We start from the raw sequence: 24,848 nt of genomic DNA, 5'->3' as shown, positions 1-24,848 counted from the left end.
AAGTTATCTATCCTTACCTCCCCCTGACCTTTCTATTGTAAATATCATTTATTTTTGCATTGTGTGTTTCACCCCCTTTTTTTCTGCATAGTACTGTGTGTCTGTCTGTCACAGAGACAGACAGATCTAAGATCAAATAGGGAGCTGCCGTTTGGATCTTCCATAGAGCATCGCAGTGAGGTCCCGGAAGTAAACTGCCCATTCATTTACCCCATAGGGGATTTCATTATCAGCCATTAAATCGTAAAATTTCAATGTACACTTAGCAGTAGGCTTGTGGTTGTAAAATGGTTCTATATGCTCCTGTAGAACCCCCGAGTACATAGGCGATTCTAGCCTCTTTTATCAGGGGGTGCAAGACAGACCGAGTACTTCTATTACCTCATGCACGTGCGCGGAAACAAAAATCTTTTTTTTTGTCCTGTTGTTTTAACGGGTTTCTGCAGTTTATTTTTTACCCAAATGTACCACAATATAAACAAAAAAAAGTGCAAAACAGGTGCTTCTTTTTCTAGACACCATGAGCAAATTCATTTACTTATATTTTGCAGGCAGAGGCAGCACAGGACATATAAATCCAAACATCAAGTTAATCATCAAGCAATCAAGCAATCATCCTTATTACACAATGAACTGCATCCTCCGGTTTTTGGCACTTGCATACTGATCAATTATTTGCTGCATTTCGTGTTCTTTCTCAATCTGTAAAATGCCTATATGGTGTTAATCTCACAGACCACCCATAGTGCCTGCCAAGTCTGCCAAGTTAACAACAGAAATACTTGCCCCTCCTCTCTTTTTGCGCACATTTTACAAACCACGATCACTGTTTTATTTAATAATTATAAAATAAAGTTACATTACAAAAAAAAGTAAAAAATAAATAAATGGCCGCCTGGTGGCCAGGGGGTGCAAGTGCACCCAAGGACATCCCTTAAAATCGCCTATGCCCGAGTATGTATGCAATCACTCTAGTTTTAGTAAAAACTTATTTTAATAAAGATCGCATAAGAGCGGCCTCAGAGAGGAAAATCCCTACATGTCAGGCCATATGCTGGCCTGGGTAACTAAACTGAGCGTGGTTTATGGGATACATTTCAGGAAATAAATGCCATTCGCAATGCAATCTTGGATTGTAGTTGCTGCACTTTTGACAAAAATGATGTACACAGTGTTGTACCCTTGTCTTTTTTTCAGCTTTCTAATTAATCGTTGCATACAAAAATTGCTTTGTCCGAGGCTTAAAATATGTTTAAAAAATATTTATGAAATGTCTATGGATGAAATGCATGGGTAAAAGGTCTTGAGTGGTGGATGTACAACAATATAACACAATTCAGGAATATATTATATTCAGTGATACTGACCTGAGGGTCTCCAGTGTACAGTCTGGACTCCCCAGTCCAACACAGAGATGCTGAACACCTTTATCCTGTAGATTCTCATTATTGCTGAGATCCAGTTCTATCAAGCCGGAGGAGTACAGAACTGATGCTAACTCCTCACAGCATCTCTCTGACAGGTTACAGCCACTCAACCTAAACAAAAAGTAGTGATTAAAACAATATGTTTGTATTTTCCATGTACACTTATAACAAATTACAAAAGCTTTAAATAATTGCAATCGTAATTAGTCATTAATTCCTTATATTTGTATGATATCATTATGAGAGTCATAATCAAATCAGGTCAATGGGGTTATGTTTTTGTTACATTTGCTAAATTGTTTGTGTGTCTGTTAACAAAATGAATCATGAATGGATGGCCAGGTTTTCAGTAGCTTAGTTGGAACTAGAAAATAAAATTTCGAAGAAATTTTAAGTGTGCCTGCAGCTCGCTAAGTGTGTGCAACCTTGTATAGCAGTTGGTGTTAGCATTAGCATTTTGCATTAACATTAACATCATTATTAGAATTTTTTACATCAGCATTTTTATCATTAGCTTTAACATTAACATTTTTATTAGCATTTGTTAGCATTAGCATTTGTTACCATTAGCATTTGTTAGCATTAGCATTACCATGTGTTAGCATTAGTATTTGTTAGCATTAGCATTAACATTTTTAGCATTAGAATTTGTTAGCATTAGCATGTATTAGCATTAGCATTGGTTAGCATTAGCATTTGTCAGCATTAGCATGTGTTAGCATTAGCATGTGTTAGCATTAGCATTTGTTAGCATTAGCATGTGTTAGCATTAGCATTTGTTAGCATTAGCATTAGCATGTGTTAGCATTAGCATTAGCATGTGTTAGCATTAGCATGTGTTAGCATTAGCATGTGTTAGCATTAGCATTTGACATCACCCACAAGTCTGTACGACAAACGGTTCATGAGATAAAGGGTCACTTCCTGTTTGGTGAGGGGCACTTCCTGTTTGGCGAAATAGGCCCCAATTAAGGTTAAGGACTCTTAATCAAGTCATATGACGCCATCCGTGCGTCTGTACGACAAACGGTTCATGAGATAAAGAGGCACTTCCTGTTACAGAGGGGCGGGGCTTAATCAAATACAGCTCATCCCATTGGCCGGAAAAAGACCAAAGTTGTGTATGCATTTTAAAGTTTAAGTGACGTTGCTAGGCAAAAGTATGGCAGAGTTATGTGGTGCCAAAGTTTCTGGGTTTTTTTCGGAGTCCCCCATTCAAAGTCAATGGGGGTTTTTGCGCGTAGTTTTTTACGAATTAAGTTGCCATGGTAACGCGGATCGGAAAGAAAAGGGTGGCGTAAATCGTGCGGCAGTTATTACGTGCCAAAATTTCCCCCAAGCCCAGCCAATAGGAAGGCAGAGGGGGCGGGGCTTAAGAAATTACAGATCATTCCTATTGGCCGTGTAAGTCCAGACACCAAGTTTCAAGACGGTACCATGCTGTGAACTGGAGTTATGTCTGTTTACAGCCCAGCCAATAGGAATACAGAGGGGGCGGGGCTTAATCAATTACAGCTCTTACCTATTGGCCGGAAAAAGTCCAAAGACTTGTGAGCGTTTTAAAGTTTAAATCACGTTGCTAGGCAAAAGTATGCCAGATTAATGTGACGCCAAAGTTTCTGGTTTTCTTTTTTGGGGGCCCCCATTCAAAGTCAATGGGGTTTTTGGGTCGTCGTTTTTTGCGAATAACATCGCCATGGTAATGCGGATCGGCAAGAAAAGTAATAGCACCCCATTCCCGGCCGAGCCGCACGTTTTGATGTATATATTGCGGCGGTGGCGGAAATCGTGCGGCAGTTATTACTTAACTACAAAAGAAAATTTCTAAGAAATTTTAAGTGTGCCAGCAGCTCGCTAAGTGTGTGCAACCTTGTGTAGCGGTTGGTGTTAGCATTAGCGTTAGATTAGTGGTAGATTTTTTAACATTGGCATTTTTTGCATTAGCTTTAACATTATCAACTGTACGACAAACGGTTCATGAGATATAGGGCGCGTTCGGAAATGCGCACTCAACGCACTGGTGTGCCATGTTGTCGTTCGTTTATTCGGTGCACTTGGTGCGTTGTCGTTCGGAAATCCAGTGCGCGGCGCACTGGTGTGTTGAGTGCACGCACTCACCAACCCTACTCAGAAGATGGGGTTAGGCAGTGTGGTGCGGTGGTTCGGTGTTCTGATTGGTTGGTTTTCATAGCCATGTCTCGAACGCTTCTCAGCTGTGAAGAATGGAGGAAATTACCGCAAAATGCAGCATTTGCAGCTTAATTGGTCGTTTGGCCTTGATAGTTCACACACATTAACGTGTAAACTAACAGCAGGTATGCAAATGCTATGAATTACATCTCCTTTCAATGTCAATGTTACGTTAGCATACTTAGCAACTGCTGCTTTTCAGAAAGTTTGCATTCAGAGTTCAGAGTGAAAAAGCACACAGCTCCCTGTTAAAACTGGTCGTTCGTAAATAAGCCACACTGAACGCACTCTCCAACGTCACGCCCACTGCACTCACTACACCGAGCACACACTCGGTGCGGGTTTCCGAACGCACCCATAGAGGCACTTCCTGTTTGGCGGAGGGCACTTCCTGTTTGGTGAAGGAAGCATCAATTAAGGTTAAGGACTCTTAATCAAGTAATATGACACCACCCACGCGTCTGTACGACAAACGGTTGATGAGATATAGGGTCACTTCCTGTTTGGTGAGGGGCACTTCCTGTTTGGCGAAATAGGCCCCAATTGAGGTTAAGGACTCTTAATCAAGTCATTTGACGCCACCCACGAGTCTGTACGACAAACGGTTCATGAGATAAAGGGTCACTTCCTGTTTGGTGAGGGGAACTTCCTGTTTGGCGAAATAGGCCCCAATTTAGGTCAAGGACTCTTAATCAAGTCATTTGACACCACCCACGAGTCTGTACGACAAACGGTTCATGAGATAAAGGGTCACTTCCTGTTTGGTGAGGGGAACTTCCTGTTTGGCGAAATAGGCCCCAATTTAGGTCAAGGACTCTTAATCAAGTCATTTGACGCCACCAACGCGTCTGTACGACAAACGGTTCATGAGATGTAGAGGCACTTCCTGTTTGGCGAAGGGCACTTCCTGTTACAGAGGGGGCGGGGCTTAATCAATTACAGCTCATCCCTATTGGCCGGAAAAAGACCAAAGTTGTGTGTGCATTTTAAAGTTTAAGTGACATTGCTAGGCAAAAGTATGTCAGAGTAATGTGGGGCCAAAGTTTCTGGTTTTTTTTCAGAGTCCCCCATTCAAAGTCAATGGGGGTTTTTGAGCGTAGTTTTTTACGAATTACGTTGCCATGGTAACGCGGATCGGAAAGAAAAGTAATAGCACACCATTCCCGGGCCGAGCCGCACATTTTGATGTATATATTGCGGGGGTGGCGTAAATCGTGCGGCAGTTATTACGTGCCGAAATTTCCCCCATTCTAAGTCAATGGGGTTTTTTGGCGTAGTTTTTTGCGAATTACGTCGCAATGGTAACGCGGATCGGAAAGAAAAGTAATAGCACCCCATTCCCGGCCGAGCCGCACGTTTTGATGTATATATTGCGGCGGTGGCGTAAATCGTGCGGCAGTTATTACGTGCCGAAATTTGTGGCGAAACACTTACTTACTTACATAATTACTTAAGTATGGCGGATTACAATAAGTGTTTTGCCATTGCGTTGCATGGCAGGCACACTTAATGACTTAAGTATGGCGGATTACAATAAGTGTTTTGCCATTGCGTTGCATGGCAGCCACACTTAATGACTTAAGTATGGCAGATTACAATAAGTGTTTTGCCATTGCGTTGCATGGCAGGCACACTTAATGATCAGTAGACTGCCTAGTTTGGTCAAACAGCTTCAATGGCCAATGTCACAATTAAAGTGTAAAGCTGATTTTGGGAGCTATGCTCAAATAACTCCTAAGCATTCGTGCAGATGGCTAATAAAGTCTCTCAGAGGACTCCGGAGGGTGCAGAAAGTGATGCCTCTACTGTTGATTATTAATCCATTGCTACCAGTGCTGTACAGACAGCTTCAGTGGCTGCAGCCACAGACAGAAAGAGCTGTGGTGTTGCTAGGCAGAATCTAAGGGGGGGGGGGGTAGTATTCCAAGAATCCCTGATGCTTACAAGTTGTACCTTGTAATGATTTAAAAAGAACACACACAGCAATTGGTATAGCCTACATATGGCTATAATTTATAAAAGGGGAGACCACAGTTCCAATATTGTGTGTTTTGCTCGAAGACTTCTTTTACTAGAAAAGAAAATTTCTAAGAAATTTTAAGAGTGCCTGCAGCTCGCTAAGTCTGTGCAACCTTGTATAGCAGTTGGTGTTAGCATTAGCGTTACATTTTTTTACATCAGCATTTTTTGCATAAGCTTTAACATTATCGTTTTTCATATGACACCACCCACATGTCTGTACGACAAACGGTTCACGAGATATAGGGTCACTTCCTGTTTGGTGAGGGGCACTTCCTGTTTGGAAAAATAGGCCCCAATAAGGTCTAGGACTCTTAATCAAGTCATTTGACGCCACCCACGCGCCTGTACGACAAACGGTTCACGAGATAAAGGGTCACTTCCTGTTTGGTGAGGGGCCCTTCCTGTTTGGCGAAATAGGCCCCAATTTAGGTTAAGGACTCTTAATCATGTCATTTGACGCAACCCACGCGTCTGTACGACAAACAGTTCACGAGATCAAGGGTCACTTCCTGTTTGGTGAGGGGCACTTCCTGTTTGGTGAAATAGGCCCCAATTAAGGTTAAGGACTCTTAATCAAGTCATTTGACGCCTCCCACGCGTCTGTACGACAAACGGTTCACGAGATAAAGGGTCACTTCCTGTTTGGTGAGGGGCACTTCCTGTTTGGCGAAATAGGCCCCAATTAAGGTTAAGGACTCTTAATCAAGTCATTTGACGCCACCCAGGCGTCTGTACGACAAACGGTTCACGAGATAAAGGGTCACTTCCTGTTTGGTGAGGGGCACTTCCTGTTTTGCGAATTGGGCCCCAATTAAGGTTAAGGACTCTTAAACCAATCATTTGACGCCAGCCACGCGTCTGTACGACAAACGGTTCACGAGGTAAAGGGTCACTTCCTGTTTGGTGAGGGGCGCTTCCTGTTTGGCGAAATAGGCCCCAATTAAGGTTAAGGACTCTTAATCAAGTCATTTGACGCCATCCACGCGTCTGTACGACAAACGGTTCATGAGTTATAGAGGCACTTCCTGTTTGGTGAAGGGCACTTCCTGTTAAAGAGGGGGCGAGGCTTAATCAATTACAGCTCATCCCTATTGGTCGGAAAAAGACCAAAGTTGTGTGAGCATTTTACATTTTAAATGACGTTGCTAGGCAAAAGTATGGCAGAGTTATGTGGCGCCAAAGTTTCTGGGTTTTTTTCGGAGTCCCCCATTCAAAGTCAATGGAGTTTTTGGGCGTTGTTTTTTGCGAATTACATCGCAATCGTAAAGCGGATCGGAAAGAAAAGTAATAGCACACCATTCCCGGCCGAGCCGCACATTTTGATGTATATATTGCGGGGGTGGCGTAAATCGTGCGGCAGTTATTACGTGCCGAAGTTTCCCCCATTCTAAGTCAATGGGGTTTTTTGGCGTCGTTTTTTGCGAATTACGTCGCAATGGTAACGCGGATCGGAAAGAAAAGTAATAGCACACCATTCCCGGCCGAGCCGCACGTTTTGATGTATATATTGCGGCGGTGGCGTAAATTGTGCGGCAGTTATTACGTGCAGAAATTCGTGGCGAAAGACTTAACTAGAAAAGAAAATTTCTAAGAAATTTTAAGTGTGCCTGCAGCTCGCTAAGTCTGTGCAACCTTGTGTAGCGGTTGGTGTTAGTGTTTCGTTTTGAGAGGGTCGTTCCCCCTGAAAAACACGTTTTGGCATGAAACGGTTACGTTTTGCGCTTTTGTGGTGCCCCCTATGGGTCGAAGTGGAAATGCTTTTGGGTATATGTTCAGTATAGCGCCCCCCACTTGTGGTTAAAATTTGGTGTTGACTGGATGTTTCGTTTGTGATTTATGGCTACTTCTTACAAAACGGGCTCCTCCCGCTAACTTTGGAACCCTGTTACGGAAGAACGGTATGGACTATCAAAATATCGTTTAAATAAAAAATTAAAAATTTTCTCAAAATTTTTTTTTTCTCAAATTTTTTTTTTCTCAAATTTTTTTTTTCTCAAAAATGTTTTTTTCTCAAAAATTTTTTTTTCTCAAAAATGTTTTTTTCTCAAATTTTTTTTTTCTCAATTTTTTTTTCTCAAAAATTTTTTTTCTCAAATTTTTTTTTTCTCAATTTTTTTTTCTTTCATTTTTTTCTCAATTTTTTTTTTCTCAAAAATTTTTTTTTCCTCAAAAAAATGTTTTTTTCTCAAAAAACTTTTTTTTTTCTCAAAAAACTTTTTTTTTTCTCAAAAAACTTTTTTTTTCTCACAAAACTGTCGTTAAAGTGCGACCCGTGATAACGGCCAAAAATGCGCCAAAACGCCACTAATTAGTCGAAATGGCTGACTTCCTGTTTGGTTTCTGATTGGCTGCTGGCCTTGTGACGTGGGTAGAGCTGCGAGGGCCCGGTCATCGCTGCTTGCAGCTTTAATTCATTAATCGTCCATGACCTTAATTGGGGCCTATTTCGCCAAACAGGAAGTGCCCCTCACCAAACAGGAAGTGACCCTTGATCTCGTGAACCGTTTGTCATACAGACACGCGGGTTGCGTCAAATGACAAGATTAAGAGTCCTTAAACTTAATTGGGGCCTATTTCGCCAAACAGGAAGTGCCCCTCACCAAACAGGAAGTGACCCGTTTTCTCGTGAACCGTTTGTCGTACAGACATGTGGGTGGTGTCATATGAAGAACAATAATGTTAACGTTTATGCAAAAAAATGCTAATGTTAATAACGCTAATGCTAACACCAACCGCTACACAAGGTTGCACAGACTTAGCGAGCTGCAGGCACACTTAAAATTTCTTAGAAATTTTCTTTTCTAGTTAAATATTAGCTATCAATGTTCTGTGGTGTAACGTGACGTAGGCATATCTAATTAAGTGTGCCTGCCATGCAATGGCAAAACACTTATTGTAATCCCCCATACTTAATTAATTAATTAATTAATTAGGTAATGATCCCACAAATTTGGAGCCGTAATAACTGCCGCACGATTTACGCCACCGCCGCAATATATACATCAAAACGTGCAGCTCGGCCGGGAATGGTGTGCTATTACTTTTCTAAGAGAAAAGTTGTATCGTTTAATTTATATTAATTTATTAGTGAATTAATTTTACCCATTGACTTATAATGGGAATCGCAAAAACTCACATTAAATATTTTTTTTTCTCGCAAATCATAGGGGCTACAGTTTCAAAACTTGGAGAGATTTATAATGATATCAAGGATTAAATAAAAAAATATTTCGTCAGTTGGCCTCATGGTGGCGCTATAACAGTCCACTTTACCTTTCGGCCTGTAACTCTTGAACCGTGCGTCGGAAAATTAAAATTCCTTTTTCCCTGGATTCCTTGGGTCATGACGCATCTCCTCATATAGGCCACACCCATTTGCGTCAGGATAGATTTTCCGCCATTTTGAATTTTCTTCAAAACACACTTTTTGCTCCTTTTCCTACATATTTTCTCCAAATGTCACAAAAATCGATACACACGATCTATGGACTCATGCGATAAACATATTTAAACGATATTTTGATAGTCCATACCGTTCTTCCGTAACAGGGTTCCAAAGTTAGCGGGAGGAGCCCGTTTTGTAAGAAGTAGCCATAAATCACAAACGAAACATCCAGTCAACACCAAATTTTAACCACAAGTGGGGGGCGCTATACTGAACATATACCCAAAAGCATTTCCACTTCGACCCATAGGGGGCACCACAAACGCGCAAAACGTAACCGTTTCATGCCAAAATGTGTTTTTCAGGGGGAACGGCCCTCTCAAAACGAAACACAAACGATCTCGGGAGCGACGGGACAACGTAATCGCCTTGCGGAACTTGTGGGAGGAGCCTATTTTTTAAAAACAAGAAACCATATTGCTAATGCTAACACATGCTAATGCTAACAAATGCTAATGCTAACAAAGATGCTAATGTTAACACATACAAGGTTGCACACACTTAGCGAGCTGCAGGCACACTTAAAATTTCTTCGAAATTTTCTTTTCTAGTTAATATTAACGTTTGTTTTACAGAGTCGTATCAAGGGGGGGCGTGGTTTCACTGTATGCTTGTTTCTGCCAGAGAGAAGAGCAGGCTCTGTCAACAGACAGTTACACTGTGTGGCGCCTGTGTTATTTTCCGTGTAGTGTAGCCTGTGTGTGTGTGTGTGTGTGTGTGTGTGTGTGTGTGTGTGTGTGTGTGTGTGTGTGTGTGTGTGTTTGCGTGCGTGTCGTGACAGTGCACGCACACACACAACGTCCACACACGGAAAATAGCAGATGTACAAGCTCACAACGCGTCGCGAAAGCGACGCCTTGTGAGCTTGTATATCGGCTATGTATGTAGCCTAGCTAATAGCCGTAGAGCCGAAACCAACGTGTTTACATGAGAAGCTATTGCTGCTACGGCTGTTAGCTAGGCTACATAGCTACATAGCTAATATACAAGCTCACAACGCGTCGCGAAAGCGACGCCCCGCAACGCGTTGTGAGCTTGTAGATCTGCTAGTTTTCGTGTGTGTGGACGTTGTGTGTGTGCGCGCACTGTCACGACACACACACACACACACACACACACACACACTACACAGCAAATAGCGAGCCTAGCGTCCATTCTTCACTGGTTCCGTGGTCCAGAGCTGGAGAAAGTGTGTCCATGGATAAAAGCTCAGAGAGCTTGTTTGTAAAATACCTGCACATTTTAATTGGTTACAGAACATGGAGTTGCCGAATCTTTATAGTTTTTACACCTCCAATGGCTGGTTTTAAAAAATGTTTCCGAAATGGAAAAGCAACAAGTGCCCACTGCTGACAGCTTCGGTCTGTCTCTCTCTGTTACAAGACGCATTACTCCGCCCCCTCCCCCCACAACGGCAGATAACCACGCCTACATTTTAGAAATCTTTTCATGTTCTGAAATCCCATAAAACAAATTAGAGGCGGGGTTTCTTATCCCTTTAAGTATGGCGGATTACAATAAGTGTTTTGCCATTGCATGGCAGGCACACTTAACTAGAAAAGAAAATTTCGAAGAAATTGTAAGTGTGCCTGCAGCTCGCTAAGTGTGTGCAACCTTGTATGTGTTAACATTAGCATATTTGTTAGCATTAGCATTTGTTAGCATTAGCATGTGTTAGCATTAGCAATATGGTTTCTTGTTTTTAAGAAATAGGCTCCTCCCACAAGTTCCGCAAGGCGATTACGTTGTCCCGTCGCTCCCGAGATCGTTTGTGTTTCGTTTTGAGAGGGTCGTTCCCCCTGAAAAACACGTTTTGGCATGAAACGGTTACGTTTTGCGCGTTTGTGGTGCCCCCTATGGGTCGAAGTGGAAATGCTTTTGGGTATATGTTCAGTATAGCGCCCCCCACTTGTGGTTAAAATTTGGTGTTGACTGGATGTTTCGTTTGTGATTTATGGCTACTTCTTACAAAACGGGCTCCTCCCGCTAACTTTGGAACCCTGTTACGGAAGAACGGTATGGACTATCAAAATATCGTTTAAATATGTTTATCGCATGCGTCCATAGATCGTGTGTATCGATTTTTGTGACATTTGGAGAAAATATGTAGGAAAAGGAGCAAAAAGTGTGTTTTGAAGAAAATTCAAAATGGCGGAAAATCTATCCTGACGCAAATGGGCGTGGCCTATATGAGGAGATGCGTCATGACCCAAGGAATCCAGGGAAAAAGGAATTTTAATTTTCCGACCCACGGTTCAAGAGTTACAGGCCGAAAGGTAAAGTGGACTGTTATAGCGCCACCATGAGGCCAACTGACGAAATTATTTTTTATTTAATCCTTGATATCATTATAAATCTCCTCTCCAAGTTTTGAAACTGTAGCCCCTATGGTTTGCGAGAAAAAAAATATTGAATGTGAGTTTTTGCAATTCCCATTATAAGTCAATGGGTAAAATTAATTCACTAATAAATTAATATCAATTAAACGATACAACTTTTCTCTTAGAAAAGTAATAGCACACCATTCCCGGCCGAGCCGCACGTTTTGATGTATATATTGCGGCGGTGGCGTAAATTGTGCGGCAGTTATTAGCGCACCAAATTTGTGGGATCGTCATTAATTAAGTATGGCGGATTACAATAAGTGTTTTGCCATTGCATGGCAGGCACACTTAACTATATAAGTATGGCGGATTACAATAAGTGTTTTGCCATTGCGTTGCATGGCAGGCACACTTAATAAGACGCAAAAGCCTAATTTAGGAACGTCTCCTCTTTTGGGGGGGAGGGGTGGCGCAAGGCCTAGTCCGCCCGAGTAACATTGAACATGCATTGAATGTAAATGCGTGTTTTTTAACGTGTAAAAGTAAAACCCCTGACATTTGAAGGAATAATTATAATTAAAAGAATCGGACAGAATCTGCAAAAATAATGAATTGCATTTTTTATAGCGCTTTTCCAAGTGCTCAAAGCGCTTTACAATGGTTCATTCATTCATACATTGGGAAGTGAAGCGGCGAACATTCGACGCCAGTGTCCTCACTTCCCACATTCACACACCAATGGTGGCAAGCCTTCACCAACCAACTCATTGGGGGCAATGTGGGGTTCCGTGTCTTCTTGCCCAAGGACACTTCGACATGTTGACAGGAGGAGCCAGGATTCGAACCTCTGACCTACCGATCATTGGCCAACCCGCTCTACCTCCTGAGCTACAAAAAGAAATGTATGTGTGAAACTGGATATAATGGTCACCCTATTTGGGAGCGCAGGGATGGGACAGAGGGACGGATGGACGGACGGACAGACACATTGTGATCTTAAATCCGCTTTTTTCCAAGTATTATTTGTTTATTATTATTTTGACCTGCTTTAAGAAACTCGGCTAAAGATGGACGGGTGGACGCATTGTGAGCTTGTAGATCCGCTATTTTCGATTATTTGTTTATTTTTATTTTGATATGAGAACTTCTACTTGTTGTAACAAATTATTAAGCCTACATCACCTATAGACAACACGTGAAGCACTCGACCAGCCTAAAGAAACTCGAATATAGGCTAATGATTGAAAGCACTCGAGTCGACCTGCTATAACTATAAGATAGGCTATAGTTTTCGCCTACTTGTTACGATTGATAGTACATTTACCTCTTTGTGTCAGCAAAAGCATCTGTGGTAGGCCTACTTTCTGGTCAGGGGAAAAAACGTGCCCTCCTTGCTACGTGTGTGTGTCTACAGTGTGTGTGTGTGTGTGTGTGTGTATGTGTGTGTGTGTGTGTGTGTGTGTGTGTGTGTGTGTGTGTGTGTGTGTGTGTGTGTGTGTGTGTGTGTGTGAGAGAGAGAGAGAGAGAGAGTGTTGAGTCTGCCTGGCCTGACTCAATCGCGCCCCTCCTTTAACGTGTGTGTGAGTTTGAGGTCCGTATGGCAGGCGACAGACATACACGGCCAGCAACATCGTGAAAGCGAATTACAGGAGCGGCGGGGACCACCGCTCAAAAATAATAATCAGAATATGATTAACACTCCCTTCCTTTTCACATGAGAATCACAGATATATATAGACACACACACACACACACACACACACACACACACACACACACACACACACACACACACACACACACTTTTGTATTAATAATAATAAATGGTTAAATACTTCATTCTTATTACAGAAGGACAACATAAAATGCTGTATATTAAATGTATCCAGTTATCAGTGCACTTACACTGCCCTAGTAGAGGTTTTGACCACTGGCAGCAGCCCCAGAAGAGCCTCCTCTGAAGCTTGGTATTTCTTCAGGTCAAACACATCCAGATCCTTTCCTGATGACAGCAACATGAAGACTAGAGCTGACCACTGAGCAGGAGAGAGTTTCTGTGTGGAGAGACTTCCTGAAATCAGAGACTGTTGGATCTCCTCTTCTAGAGAATGATCGTTCATCTCATTCAGACAGTGGAACAGATTGATGCTTCTCTCTGGAGAGGGATTCTCCCTGATCTTCTTCTTGATGTACTCTATTGTTTCCTGATTGGTCTGTGATGTAATTCCTGTCTGTCCCAACAGTCTTTGTAAGAGACTCTGATTGGTCTCCAATGAGAGGCCCAGCAGGAAACGGAGGAACAAGTCCCAGTGTCCATCTGGACTCTGTGAGGCCATGTCTAAAGCACTCTGGTAGAGGTGATACATCTCTGGTTTGCCTCTAAATAGCTTGGACCACACAGAGGTTGACAGTAGGTTGATACCAGTGTTGATGAATGTGTGAAAGACATAAAGAGCAGCGAGAAACTCCTGAACACTGAGATGAACAAAGCAGAACACCTCTTCCTTGAACCACCCACCCTTCAACTCTTTAAACATCTGGGTGAACACTCCTGAGTACCTAGCAGCATCGTTGATATTAATGCCACACTCTATCAGGTCTGCTTCATAGAAGATTGTGTTGCCTTTCTTCAGCTGTTCAAAAGCCAGTTTTCCCAGAGACAGAATGTCCTCATTCCAATACTTCACATTGAACTGTTCAGACTGAACATCCATGAAACGGAGGTACATCTCAGTCAGTGTCGTTGGCAGTGATACATTTCTCGCTCTTCCCCACATGTTCTCCACAACTGAAACAATGATCCAACAGAAGACTGGGATGTGACACATGATGTGGAGGCTTCGTGATGTTTGGATGTGTGAGATGACTGTTTTGGCCTTCTCCTCATTATAACTGAATCTCATTATGAAGAACTGTTCTTTCTGTGGTTCCGTGAACCCTTTAACCTCTGTCATCCTGTCAACATATTCTCTAGGGATCAGAGTGGCTGCTGCAGGTCGTGTGGTGATCCAGATGCGAGCAGAGGGAAGCAGGTGACCACTGATGAGGTTTGCCAGTAACACGTCCACTGATGTTGGCTTCGTTTCATCATTCCAGATATTATTTTCCTGGAACTGTAGAGAAGACCGAAACTCATCTAGACCATCAAAGATGAACAGAACTTTGGAACTGTTGAAGCTGGAGATTCCTGCTTCCTTGATTTCACCAAAAAAGTGATGAATTAGTTCCACCAGGCTATAAGTCTTCTTCATTTTCAAATTCAGCTCTCGGAAAGTGAATGGAAATACAAAGTCGATATCCTGGTTGGCTTTGTCTTTTGCCCAGCCCAGTGTGTACATCTGAGTTACGACTGTTTTACCGAGGCCAGCAACTCCCTTTGTCATAACTGTTCTGATTGGTCTATGTTGTCCAGGTAAAGGCTTAAAGATGTCTTCTATTAGTATAGGTATTCCTGGTTTCATGAATGCTGTTTCAATCTGTCTGACCTCATGTTCCAGATTGATCTTTCCACCGTCTCCCACTGTGATGTAGATATTATTCAGAAGAGTTCTTCCTGCTGTCATCCACTCCGACAAACACAACTTCTCCCTCAGAATACATTTGAGGTGTTGTTGAAACTCAGCAGCAGCAGGAGTTTCTAAATGACCAAAGAACAGACATCATTAAGTCTGTGTTATGGTATTTGGATTGCTGCTGTAGCTGCTGAGCTAAAATTATATACAGTAAACATAAAAGATTTACAAGCTCACAGTGCATCAGAATAGCTTATAGATCAGCTACTGTCACCTTTTTAGAAAATATCAAAATATTTGACACATTCATAACGTTTCGGAAAATAATTTGGTTAAACAATCACAGAGATCACTTAAGCCCTGTTTTATACTTATGTAATGTCATGCCTTCAAATGGGTTAATCGTTTTCCAAGATAAAAATAGATTAATAGGTGTTCTACAAGCATATGCTGTATTTATCATAATTAATCATTTAGTAATAATGTGGATCTTACCAGGCGTCTCAGAGAAGAGTTGTGTCAGAGCATGGTAAAAGGCTGCTCTAACAGATGTTCCTCCTGGTTCTAGCAGTGATGTGTACAGGATCTTCATTTGGTCCTCGCTCCTCTCTGCAGCTTGGATCTCATCATGGAGCTCAGGAGAGACTTGGTCTCCTAGACTGTCTACCAGAGACATGACTGTGGAAGGTGGAACCAGTTGAATCAACTGTTCCTTGTGCTGCATCACAAAGTGTTCTGTTAGGAAGAGAAAAAGAAGAGTGGTTGAGATAAACATCACAGAAAATAAAGCTCCTGCATCTCTACACCCACACATTAATAGTAGTGTAACAACTGGTACATTTATGGGTTTGGAACAATACACCGGTATAGAGGATATACATCCTGGTAAACCAAAGGCAGCAGCCAACAACCTACTCACTGGTTACCTCTAGGGATTCATTTATGTACTTTAATGCATTAAATGTTACCTCTAGTATTGAACTGTCAGGACAGAAAAGCTCACCTTTTTCTTCATCTGTTTCAGGAAAGATGTTGTTGGGTCATCATGTGGTGATATGAAATATATAACAAAATGAAAACACATGTAAGAATTATTAAATGAGCAGATATTCTTTTTGCATCTTAACCCTTTCAAAGCCACGGGGAGCCCCTGAATGTTAAAACCGTACTATATCGCAACACAACCCAATAGTGCAGGGCCTGAAAAAAAGTGACCAAAGTCAGTGCAAATAAGTTAAGAATATATATATATATATATATATATATTTTTTTTTTTTTCCTTTTAAAGCAATAATGGGAGCCACAGCAAGACGCCACAGCAACCCTCTCAGGGAAAAGTACGTTAGAGGTCAGTCAGTACAACTTTACTGATCAGCTTATGTCTATCCTCATGTACATGTACATGCATATCCCCTCTCTTCTTCTCTTTCTCCTTTCTGGAAATATAAAAAACGATGGAGCCAAGTCGTCTGGATCAGCGCTACCTCAGAAACATGGGGAACATAGAACCCGGGGAACATAGGTACGGTCCCAGCAGTCATAGCTGTCAATGCTATTTTGTCCGCTCACAAACAGTTTGCAACATAACTGGGAACCCTTCGGGAACCCTTCGTGCTCTAATTTCGGTTTCTCTACCCCTGAGCTATGCCGCCCAATGGTAAACAAAGGTGCAAATCATATAAAACAAGCAAATGTACAAATCTGCAGTGAACTGATGCTGATCAGCTGAAGTGTTGACGGCTGCTGGACTGGCTTGTTTCGGATTCTGCACGTTTAGTACCCTGAGCGTATATTCATTCATTTGTTGGTCTATTTGAACTGCTGCTACTGTATGTAGTCTTACCGTGCAGTACATGAAAACTCCTGTCTGGACCGGTGATAAATAATAACGATGTTAAAGTGTAGGCACCATGAAATTTGCCTTGTAAAACTGTTGACACATGTCTCTAAAGGTCCCCCTAAGTATTTTTTACATATATTTGAGTCATATTAGTTTGAGAATACATAGTTACATTTGAGGTTTATAAATTAATAAGACCAACTGTGGCCATTTTGGGAAATAACTTCGGAAATAAAGTTGTCGCGTGAAAATGACGAAAACAAGAGAATCTCTCTTGCCCTCTTGTCTCGGTGAAATGCAAGCTGGACACGCCCATTTCTGCCCCCCCCCCCCCCCCCCCCTGCCGTTTCCTTGTCAGCACGGCTGCACGGACTGACAGCGCAGCGGTGGAAGAAGTACTCATATTTTGTACTCAAGTAAAAGTATCAACAAGTAAAAGTATCGATACTACAATGTAGAAATAAACCGTTACAAGAAAATGTCCGTCACGCACTGTGAGCTTGTAGATCGGCTAATTTCAAATGGCCGATGTATATATAGTGATTAATGAATGGTTTGTAATAATAATTAAACAAAGTATTTTTAATAACTTTTTTTAAATAACTGCAGTGGAGTAAAAGTAGCCTACAATGATTTATTTTGAGATGAAGTGTAGAAAGAGTAGAAATAAAAGTACTGAAAATGTAAAACACTCCAGTAAAGTAAAAATACCTCAAAATTGTAGGGCCCTACTTAAGTACAGTATCTGAGTAAATGTAGCCTACTTAGATACCGACTGCAGGCGAGCCGATTAGAAGAAGAGCTGGTCGCGGCTATCTCCGCCTCAAAGTACATCAATACTTGAGTAAATGTAGGCTACTTAGTTACTTTACACTCGACTCACTAGCAGGCTGCACGTAGATGCGAGCGGGCGAGCGGCTCTCATCCACTCACAATGATGACAAGCCTCGGTCAAAGTGCTTGGTTTAGTACTTGAGTAAATGTTGGCTACTTAGTTACTTTACACACGAGTCACCAGCGTAGATGCGAGCCTAGATGCGAGCGCAAGCCTCGGTCAAAGTGCTTGGTTTAATGTTTTATTTTAACTCTATCTTCTAATTATTATTAACTTATCCTCACAAATAGTCGCCCTGTCCGGCTGTCCCCTATTTATCTTATTTTGTCATGATGATTTGTCCCAGAAACGGCCCGGGAACGAAAAGCTCCATAAAAATCACAGAGTCACAATGGCTTGTTCATCCCACACATGAACCTCTCATCGCGGCATGAACAGCGAACAGCAGCCGCTGTCCACAAAGCCTGGAGCGAAGTCAAGACCCGCCCCTCGCGACTGTAGAAAGTCTTTGACTCGTGCGAGCTGTGCTTCAGCATGAATACAGCGAAATCAGTCAGGACAATTACAAAACATGACACAACGTGTGATAGCATACATATCGTTGGTCATCGTCGCTGACAAAGTTATGTATTTACTGTATTATTAGGATATATATATCGTAATTCCCACGTCCAATTCTCCACCGACTTCCATTGGGTCACGTGACCAACATTCCTCAAGTGACACGCTGTTTCTGCTCGTCACTTTCCGAGGCGGCTGGGCGGTGCTGCCCTCGGGAGTTGAGACCGCCTTCTCCCTACAGCTCTGAATATTAACCCTTTCAGGGTATAGTTGCATTGGCAAATATTTTCACAATTATATCACAATTAATTGGAGACAAAGTAGAGCCCATTCTGTTACCCTTCCTTTAAAGTTTAACCACATGTATGTCTACATGTAACGGAGGTGATCCGAACCTCCCCACCCGGGTTCGTACCCGGGTCTCCCACGCGAAAGTCCAATATCTTAACCACTAGACCAAAGAGACATCTCTTTGGTCCGGGGGAGATACTAGACTTTTGAGGCTTCAAGGCTGGGGCTGCGACTCTCTCCGTCACACTCACCCCCCTTTGACCTCCTCCTACGGGGAAGCCCGAATCCGGGTCACGGCACCAATGTAACGGAGGTCATCCGAACCTCCCCACCCGGCTTCGTACCCGGGTCTCCCACGCGAAAGTCCAATATCTTAACCACTAGACCAAAGAGACATCTCTTTGGTCCGGGGGAGATACTAGACTTTTGAGGCTTCAAGGCTGGGGCTGCGACTCTCTCCGTCACATACACAATTAACACAAACATTCAGATTTAAAAACTAACGTGCTTACTGAAGGCGCATGGATGTCACAATATGGTACGCTCAAGCAGAATTACCACTTTCTTCCGTATAATATTGTTTAATAAGACGCATGTAGTACGTGCAGTACACCTCCCAACCAATGGTCTTGTAATGAGAAAAATGCGAGAACATGGCCGTCAATCGGATTAAAATGCTTCTTATCAAACAATACAGAAGATAAACTGCTCCACACCGGGTTGAGGTCGATCCATGACGGTCGTGAGATACGACCGAATTGTTTCAGGGCTATTTCTCCCTCTAACATTTCCCTGTGTTTTAGTTTATTGAAATAATCTCATGCAAATTGTCCAGTGCACAGCCTACTGCAGGCCTTGTTGACTAGATTTAGGAGACATTTTGAAGCTTTTCCTCCTGAAACGATTGATTATTTACATAAGCTGTCATATAACATGCAAGTCTATGGGTGTGAAGCAAAGCTTGCCATCGCTCCTGTCTTTGTAACTCGTTGCTAACGTGGTATTGGACAAGGACGAGTTGGGGAGGGGCCTAGCGAAGGGTCAATTACAGTACATATTCTACAAGGCAACCAAGTCAAAGCCTCCTGTTAAAACACCCTGGACAACGCTCCACGCGTCCCAGACTCTTCTCCCTTCCCTAAAACACCCTGGACGACGCTCCACGCGTCCCAGACTCTTCTCCCTTCCCTAAAACACCCTGGACGACGCTCCACACGTCCCAGACTCTTCTCCCTTCCCTAAAACACCCTGGACAACGCTCCACGCGTCCCAGACTCTTCTCCCTTCCCTAAAACACCCTGGACGACGCTCCACGCGTCCCAGACTCTTCTCCCTTCCCTAAAAAACACTGGACGACGCTCCACAAATACACACATCCACAGACCAACACAAATACACAACCAGGGACGTGCTGGCCATTGGGAAAAGCGGGACAACTCTCGAACTGCCTGTCCATTCCCGGCATGTCCAGGCCGGCCATTAAAAAAAATATGGCCGGCCCACAAAGTAAATATAACTCATATAATTGGCCCACTGGCTTGTCCCTCATGATTTGAAATGGACAATTTTTGAGCAGCAGCTCTATAGAGAGGGATCTCTCTCTATAGCGCTGAGTAGCAGCAGCCCACAGAGTCATCACATTGGCCCCACTGGCTTGTCTATCATCTGAATACCGGCCCACAACTCCCTAGCTTCCTTTAATACTCCTAGATGGTCCTCATACAACATCATTATAGACTCTCTTTATACCAGAAAAACAATGAGACCTAAAATCACAGTAACCACTCATCGGTTAGTATTTAGGGCCTCGCAGGCGAAAAAAATCTGGTGCGCAGCCAATGTCCATGCGCAATGAGGGCCTCTCCAACTCCTTTTCCCGGGCTGAATGAGGGGCCCAGCTCCTCCCTGTACACAACAGCAACACAACAGCAACAAAACTACACAACACCTTCACAATAGCAATGAAACAGGCATGTGGGTTGGGTGTGGGCCTGCACTAGTAAACAATCACGTTTATTCTAAGTCTGTCTGAATATCAGTTAATTCAATAAACTAAGGACTCACCTGATGATGCTGCAGTCGGGTTCAATGAATCCATCAATGTCATCAGCTCTGAAACATGAGAGACAATTCATTGAGTAAAATCTGAAACAGACAATTTGATATCATACAATATTAGTAATTACTTCATTATCATTGCTTTAAACACTTATTTCGACAAAAGAAAAAACATCTGGTTTACAATCTCACAACATGACATGTTGTGAGATTGTCATCAGCCATTTCCACTCATTTAAACAATATTGCAAAGATTAAAATAATTAGATTTGTGTATATTTCTTTGTTAGAGGGTGGCGGTGTGTGGGTACAATTCTGAGATTTTTTTCCCCCCGTTTTATATGCCCTGGTCATGTGGGTGAAAAGACTGATTTAATGTGTAAAAAATAAGGCTGGGACTTTAACTGATTAATTGCGATTAATTAATGACAGAAAATTTACGCGATTAAAAAAATCTACGCATTTTAATCGCACTTAGTTTTTGCACCACAGAACCTTCAGTTTCGGGCATACCGATCATAGCGATGTACCAACCAAGAAGAGACAACAAACGCAAAGGGAGAAGTAGCCGATCAGAGCGCTTTGCTTGGCCCTGTGGATGCTACATTTAGATTAAAAAAACTCACTTGTTGATTCACTCGTACAACAAAATGTGTTTTACTTGAAAAAAAGAAGCCTCCCAGGTCAAATATCGATGTGCAATTAAAATGCGATTAATTGCGATTAATTAATCACAGAGCCTGTAATTAATTAGATTAAAAATTGTAATCGCATCCCAGCCCTAGTAAAAAACACACTGAACGAGCGACTCCGTCTGGATTCCAGACTGTCTTCTCACAAAGCATATAGTGTTCAGGCAGCACACACAAAGTAGTCATGTGCAGTAATAGAACATGTAGATGTATCATAGAATAAAATCAAACAGTTTCCTGCAAGGCAAATGACACCTTGATGACACCTTGATGACGTTATGATGACGTCCTCCGGTGACGTTCAGAACTAGGTCAGATCACAGCCCAGATGGGGATGATCCTGATGTCATTACCAGGACGTCATATGGACTATAGGATTGTTGTTATTGTTTGTAATGTTGTAATGACATATGAGCATATGAGGTTATATTCTGGGACGTATCTGACTACTTATGATATTTATCTGGCCTCGATCATACCCTCTCTGATTAATCCAGGATGTCCGTTTTCATGGGCAGGATTTATGTTGGTTGAAATCAGGTGATATTCTAGGCCAGATCTGACTAGTCATGGTTTGACTTGGCCACAATCGAGATGTCACTGATTGGTCTTGACCGTGCTTGCTGGTTTACTACTACGAATACCTGTAAGACGCCCTAAGGGCGCTGAAACAACAGAGTCTGACACAGTATGTCCATCAGAGCACACAAGCGGAGTGGAGCGGGACGGAAAGCCGCTCCGCGCTCCAGGGGTCTATGGTACCGTTCACTCTTCGCTCATGTCGCCCCCACTGCCGCTCCGCTCCCCCCCGCTCCGCCGCTCACCTTGATTTGCGTGTCGCTCGCTCACCGCGCACTCCGCGCTCCGCTCAGGGTCGTCAAAATGTAGCAAAAAAAAAAAAGTTTGCTACGATGTCCGAAACAGTTTCTCCTTCGCCAGTGTGTTCCCAACACAAACGCCTGCGGTAATGTGAGCCTCGGCTTGATGGAGATCTGTCTAGGCAATCTAAGGCATTGTATTTTAAGACGGGCAATATTAAATCCTGTTGGTTATTGATTAGGCTAATCACCACAACCGAGAGAGGGAGGCGACTTGTGGCGTGTGTTTTTCATTGAGCCAAATCAGTCTGACTCACTTGCATTTCAAATCGTATCCTTTGACTGGCTTAACTGACACAAGGTAGGCTACTTATTATAACATAGCCTAGCCTACTTGTGTGGATGATATAGATACATTTTGTGAAATCTTGATAAAGGGAATTCTCTGTCTCCTGTCCTCTGTCCTCTCCTCTACACGGTGCCGACATGATGGCTGCGCTGCCACGGACTGTTTGTTGGCAACATGTGGCGCGTGGCCCCAACATGATCGGTTAGGAGCGGAGGAGGTCGGCGCTCCACGGAGCGGAAGAAAATCCTCGCTCCAAAGCCGCTCAGACCCATTTGAAAAGTCGCTCGCTCACGTCAAAAACGGCCCGCCGCTCGCGCTCCACTCCGCTCGTATGCTCTGATGTCCATATATTGGCATTCCCAGTTAGTCCTCCAATATCATCTCACATTAAAGAGGAATGTCTTGTTTCTCTCACCTTGTTTCCTTGCTTCTTCTTGGAACATCTGGTTGGTGTAGTGGCTTCCACCGTTCTTCTCCACCATCTGGTTGATTTTCTTCATCAGCTCAGTGACCTGAGAGGGATCCTTGCTTTCGTTGTTAAAGACATGATAAACACCACTATATTTGCTGATTAATTCTAGTAGTTCTGAATCATTCAAAAATTCATCAATTGATTGACCTTTAAGCTTGTCTCCATGAGTGAAGAGAATCATGGTGTATTTATCTGAACTTTTTCCAAATACATTCTGAATCTTTGCCACAAAGTTCCTCTCCTCTTCTGTCCATCTCCCTAGTTTGATCACAGCCAGGAACACATGAGGACCAGGAGCAGCACAAGTTATACACTTGCTGACCTCTTTAATGGTTTCAGTATTACTGAACCCAGTGTCAAACAGGCCTGGAGTGTCAATAACAGAAACCTTTCTACCAGCCACAACACCACTGGCTGTATTACAGGTCTTTGTCACAGAATCAGGGGTAAAATCGGATTTAAATGCTTCAGGACCCATTGGGTCGAACAAGATGGTGTTTCCACTGGCACTCTTTCCAGCTCCAGTCTTCCCCACCATCACAATACGGATTTCTTCATCATTTGTTACGAGATCTGATGAAGAAAGAAAGAAAGAAAGAAAGAAAGAAAGAAAGAAAGAAAGACATCAATGACTCCTTAATGTATGAATTCATCTTTTGAAGAGTGTTATCATGTAATAGCAACAGATGACAATTTAAGTATTGCATAGTAATTTAAGTATTGCAAAAAGAGTTTATGAAAAGTTTTACCAAGGTACTATAATCAAGTGTAAAGGTCTCCCGTAACCTCATTGAGATATATTGAGATTATAATGTATTGCCACCACCGAAGGTGAAATAGTGACATCTACTGGGCCATTAACACTTATGCTGCCGTTGACAGGTCAGCTCGTCAATGAAAGGGTTAATACCATGACACCGTTGACGAGGCACCTCGTCACACTTACTGTAAATACATTAAAACTGTTATGACTTACTGTAGTGTACGTCTCTGCTGTCCATAGCGCATCCGTCATGGCCGCGGTTTGTTTACTACGCACGTTGGGCGTGCAATCAAAGTGCTAATCCTCCATAGAAATCCATTGATCTTCCCATAAAGAGACTTCATTTACTCGAAAAAATACATTTTGATCCCAAGGCTGGCATGTTTCGAGCTAAATCTGCAATCGTGTGGTGGCCACCATGACACTTTCATGTCAACACACTGTCCCGTGACTAGATGGGCTCAAAGTTGAAAAAAGTGAAGTGAAAAAATTTGCGCGAAAACCCTGCCCAGCCCTTTAAAATAGGAGCGGCGGCCTATGGAGGAAGCGGCACGGCAGCAAGGAAAATTCATCCCTTCAGAGTAAGAGGCATCAAAAGTGTTAATAGGAAAAGCAGGCTCAAGGAGAAACCGGAAGTGGCTACAATTTTCAATTGCAGGTCAATTTCACGTGCTAAAGGTCAGGTCAAGGTCCATCTAATGGAGGAGAATCAACCAAGTCTATCTATATAGATAGACATCATCTATCCAGACAGACAGTCTAACTTGTTTATACAATCAAACACTCTGATTGGCTGTAGCACGTTAGGCCTGTCAAAATTTGCCAAAAATGGCATTCGAATATTCGGTTTAAAATCCACCGTTGATTCGAAGAATATTCGAATAAGTAGAGGAATTCAAAGCATTCGCACTTCGGAGCTTTTTTTTTTTACATGCTATATTCACACCAATACAGCCATTGTTGCAGTTTTCTTGGGTCGCGCGTTTTAACAAAGAAACAAGCCTATTTGCATATTCAATAGACCTGTATTAGGCGATGTTCGCGACCCCCCAAACCTGAAGCTGTTTATTCTAGACAGTCGCTTCTATCGCTTTACTGGTGGTCGTGTAGGTCCGTGTTGGTCAGGGACGTGCAGAGAATGTTAAGAGAGGCAGGGGCTGACATTTCTAAAGGGGCCCTTTGGTGGACAATTCTCTCTTAAAAGGGCAGGGGCTCAAGCCCCGTTTGATGTCTGTGTGCACGTGCCTGG

At 42.7% G+C, this 24,848-nt stretch overlaps 1 protein-coding gene across 1 annotated transcript in view; it reads right to left on the bottom strand.

Annotated features, from left to right (window-relative positions):
- LOC308301976 (GTPase IMAP family member 9-like) overlaps positions 1-22,829 on the bottom strand; it is a gene marked incomplete at its 3' end in the record, with an annotated part of 153,269 nt that extends 130,440 nt beyond the window's left edge. The window contains exon 1 of the mRNA XM_080746122.1: positions 22,780-22,829. Within this exon, the coding sequence (XP_080602248.1) occupies positions 22,780-22,807 (28 nt within the window). The 5' untranslated portion in view covers positions 22,808-22,829. The remainder of the gene's footprint in view (positions 1-22,779) is intronic.
- Positions 22,830-24,848: the final 2,019 nt, after the last annotated feature.

The sequence above is a fragment of the Nannobrachium achirus genome (genome assembly GCF_963921795.1).
Source record: "Nannobrachium achirus genome assembly, chromosome: 17".
NCBI lineage: Eukaryota > Metazoa > Chordata > Actinopteri > Myctophiformes > Myctophidae > Nannobrachium > Nannobrachium achirus.
This window is presented reverse-complemented; position numbering and strand designations above follow the sequence as displayed.